Source organism: Sinocyclocheilus grahami, unplaced genomic scaffold (assembly GCF_001515645.1).
Source record: "Sinocyclocheilus grahami isolate Dianchi unplaced genomic scaffold, SAMN03320097.WGS_v1.1 scaffold633.1, whole genome shotgun sequence".
Taxonomy (NCBI): Eukaryota; Metazoa; Chordata; class Actinopteri; order Cypriniformes; family Cyprinidae; genus Sinocyclocheilus; species Sinocyclocheilus grahami.
The window spans coordinates 976359-979567 of record NW_015505812.1 but is presented as its reverse complement, the minus strand read 5'-3'; the positions used below and the strand labels follow the sequence as shown (position 1 = coordinate 979567).

At 40.3% G+C, this 3209-nt stretch overlaps 1 protein-coding gene across 1 annotated transcript in view; it reads left to right on the top strand.

Annotated features, from left to right (window-relative positions):
- The first annotated feature begins 321 nt into the window (after positions 1-321).
- Positions 322-3209, top strand: part of LOC107558155 (potassium voltage-gated channel subfamily KQT member 2-like) — a 34546-nt gene continuing 31658 nt past the window's right edge. The window contains exon 1 of the mRNA XM_016241778.1: positions 322-474. Within this exon, the coding sequence (XP_016097264.1) occupies positions 322-474 (153 nt within the window). The remainder of the gene's footprint in view (positions 475-3209) is intronic.

Below are 3209 nucleotides of genomic sequence, written 5' to 3'. Positions count from 1 at the left end.
GTGTGTGTGTGTGTGTGAGAGAGCGTGTGTGAGAGTGTGTGTGAGTGTGAGTGTGTGTGTGTGTGTGTGTGTGTGTGTGTGTGTGTGTGTGAGAGAGTGTGAGTGACTACATAACCTATGCTGATGCAATTAATAGTTTGTTTTTCAAAAGTCCAGTATTGCTGTCACATCATATGTTGTGTTTTGGATGCTGATATACTAGTCTTTACTGTCTTAACCAGGTAAATCAGAAAGATCTTGTTGACCAAATCTCATGTGTATTCACTAGTTAGACTGGCTCTAACCAGCATAAACCATGATGGAAATCCATGTTTTGTGTTAATGCACACATTAAACTCACTGAACGTAAAGATCCTGAACCTGAAGGCCCGTTTTGTCCCACTGGAAAACTGCTTGCGTCCCGTACGGAGAAAGATTCCCGTCCCTCGTGTTCTCAGCAGTGCTCAGAGGCGGCTCTCCTCCATATCGACGTGGGTGTTTTGTTCGGGGTCGATAATCTATAATTAGAGCTGTAGTCTTGTCATCTAATCCACTGGACAGAGGCTGTTTGCAGGACCGGAGAAAAATCACTAAGATTACAGAGCAAATAGAGACTTCTGAGAAAATGAGCCCAAGTAAAGATCTTCAATCTTCTGGGCATATGTCAGAGTTTTATTTCTCTCCCGCGGAATAACAATAAAGCAAAAAGCCATGACAGAAAGGCCTTGTTTTACATTGATTTTATCATGTTTAGTGTGTGCTCTCAGGCATGACATGAAGTTATTAATAACTAGAAAATGTGTGATGTGGATGTTGGGGGCATTGCTGTGTGTTGCTAAGATGAACTGGGTGGTTGCTAGGTCATTGCTAGGTATAGTTCTGTGTGACTATAAGTAGTTTCTTACTGTCTCTTTGATGTTCTGGTTGTCTAGTCAGTGTTTAATGTGTATATGTGACTCTGGAGCACAAAAGCAGTGTTAAGTCGCTGGGGGATATTTGTAGCAATAGCCAACAATACATTGTATGGGTCACAATTATACATTTCTCTTTTATGCCAAAAATCATTAGGATATTAAGTAAAGATCATGTTCCATGAAGATATTTAGTAAATGTCCTACCGTAAATATATCAAAACTTAATGTTTGATTAGTAATATGCATTGCTAAGAACTTCATTTGAACAACTTTAAAGATGATTTTCTCAATATTTAGATTTTTTTGCTTTATATATAATTTTTTATTATTATTGTATTTAGTTTTCATGGTTTTAGTTAACAATAACCCTGATTCTAGTTAATGCACATCTAACACCTGCAGTAGTCTTCATGGACAAACACCTTTGATATGATCCCTACACTGAAAAGTTTGCCTGGCAACAAAGACAGAGAAAAGAGATTTAATTCCCACACAAACGCTCTGATTGGCTGTTCCATTGAATGTCCCAAAACCCCGTCTCTCGTCTTCCCCTCTGTTGTGTTCCTCTGTATCTGCGTGTGTTAGTGCTTGCTTGTGCTTGTTCTTTTCATCTAATCACCAGCTAATTAATCCTCGTTAAACACAGAACAGTCCAAGCTCATGTTCCGACCTTGATATTCATTAGGAGAAAATGCTGACAAAGATGTTTGTGAGTGTGAAAATAGAGCTAAAGAGGTAGAAAACTCTGAGTCGACGAGCTTTAGCTTTGCACACGTGGCCAGCAGAGCGTTATATTTAGTCCGCTTGTATATTAAGTCCAATTACACTTTACATGCCCGCTGGGAAGGATTACTGCGCCGTGTCCATCCACAGACTCTTTCTCCTGCTCTTTACTGACTGAAATTATGTTGCTGTGTTGCTAATCATTTATCAGTGCAGTGTCATCACTATCAATCACTGTTACTAAACCTGTGTGAATATTACTTTTAACTTTCCATGAACCATAACACGACCTCGCAGAGAAAATGAGATTCTTCTATTATCATGATGTTAAAGTGAAGAACAAGTGAGCCTGTACTAGAGAAAGATTTTCTAACCTAAATACTTATAATGCATGAAAATAATACATGGAAGTCAAATTAATCATTTTGCTACAATATTACTTTTTCCATATGTAATATATATGTGTTACGGGGCTGACGAGACGTGAGACGTACGGATCCATCTGCAAGGCTTTATTGTGGAGAAGACAGAGACGTGGTCATGAAGCAGGCAGGGTCAAACAGAGGCAGACAGGTATATGGTGGGCAAGACACAAGAACAGTCCTAGGGCTAGCGTGGGTCGACGATGGGCAGACAGAGTCAGAAGGGGCAAGACTAAGGGAGAAATCCAGGAAACCAGGCGAAGATCAGAAACCGGGAAAACAGCTAGGCTAGGGCTAAGGCTAAGGCTAATGACTAGGGCTAAGGCTAAGGCAAATGACTAGGGCTAAGGCAAATGACTAGGGCTAAGGCTAATGACTAAGGCCCGTAAGGTAGCTATCTCTAGGAGAGTGATAAACGCTGAAACAATACTCGGCAGAGGGAAGGGATCAGAGTGAGTGTTAAATAGTGAGGGAGTGATATGAAACAGCTGGGTGCAATCAGTGTAAACAGGTGTGTGCAATTCGTGCTGAGTGCAATCAGTGCAATGCATGATGGGAAATGTAGGCCGGGGTGATTTGCAACAGTGTGTAGTGCGAGAGTCAATGAATAGGAAAGTTCGTGGACCGGATTCGTGACAGAATGCATTAACAATCTTTTAAAATGTAATTAAATAAAGTTCCTTTTGGCAAAGTGCAACTAGAGTTTCAATTACTATTTAAAATATTGATGAAAATTGTGATATTCTTTAAAAATAATGTTTTAATAAACTGTATTATTATTACTGTTATAAGCATTACATTCTGCTTTACAATAGTAATATAATCTGTAACAATTTCTTCAAGTTAAGCCAAACTTCTATTTTGGTGGTTTGTCAAGAAGTTATTCATAAAGAAGCTTCTTGAGCTTACTTTTTATGTTACAGAACTGACGAGACGTGAGACGTGCGGATCCATCTGCAAGGCTTTATTGTGGAGAAGACAGAGACGTGGTCATGAAGCAGGCAGGGTCAAACAGAGGCAGACAGGTATATGGTGGGCAAGACACAAGAACAGTCCTAGGGCTAGCGTGGGTCGACGATGGGCAGACAGAGTCAGAAGGGGCAAGACTAAGAGAGAAATCCAGGAAACCAGGCGAAGATCAGAAACCAGGAAAACAGCTAGGCTAGGGCTA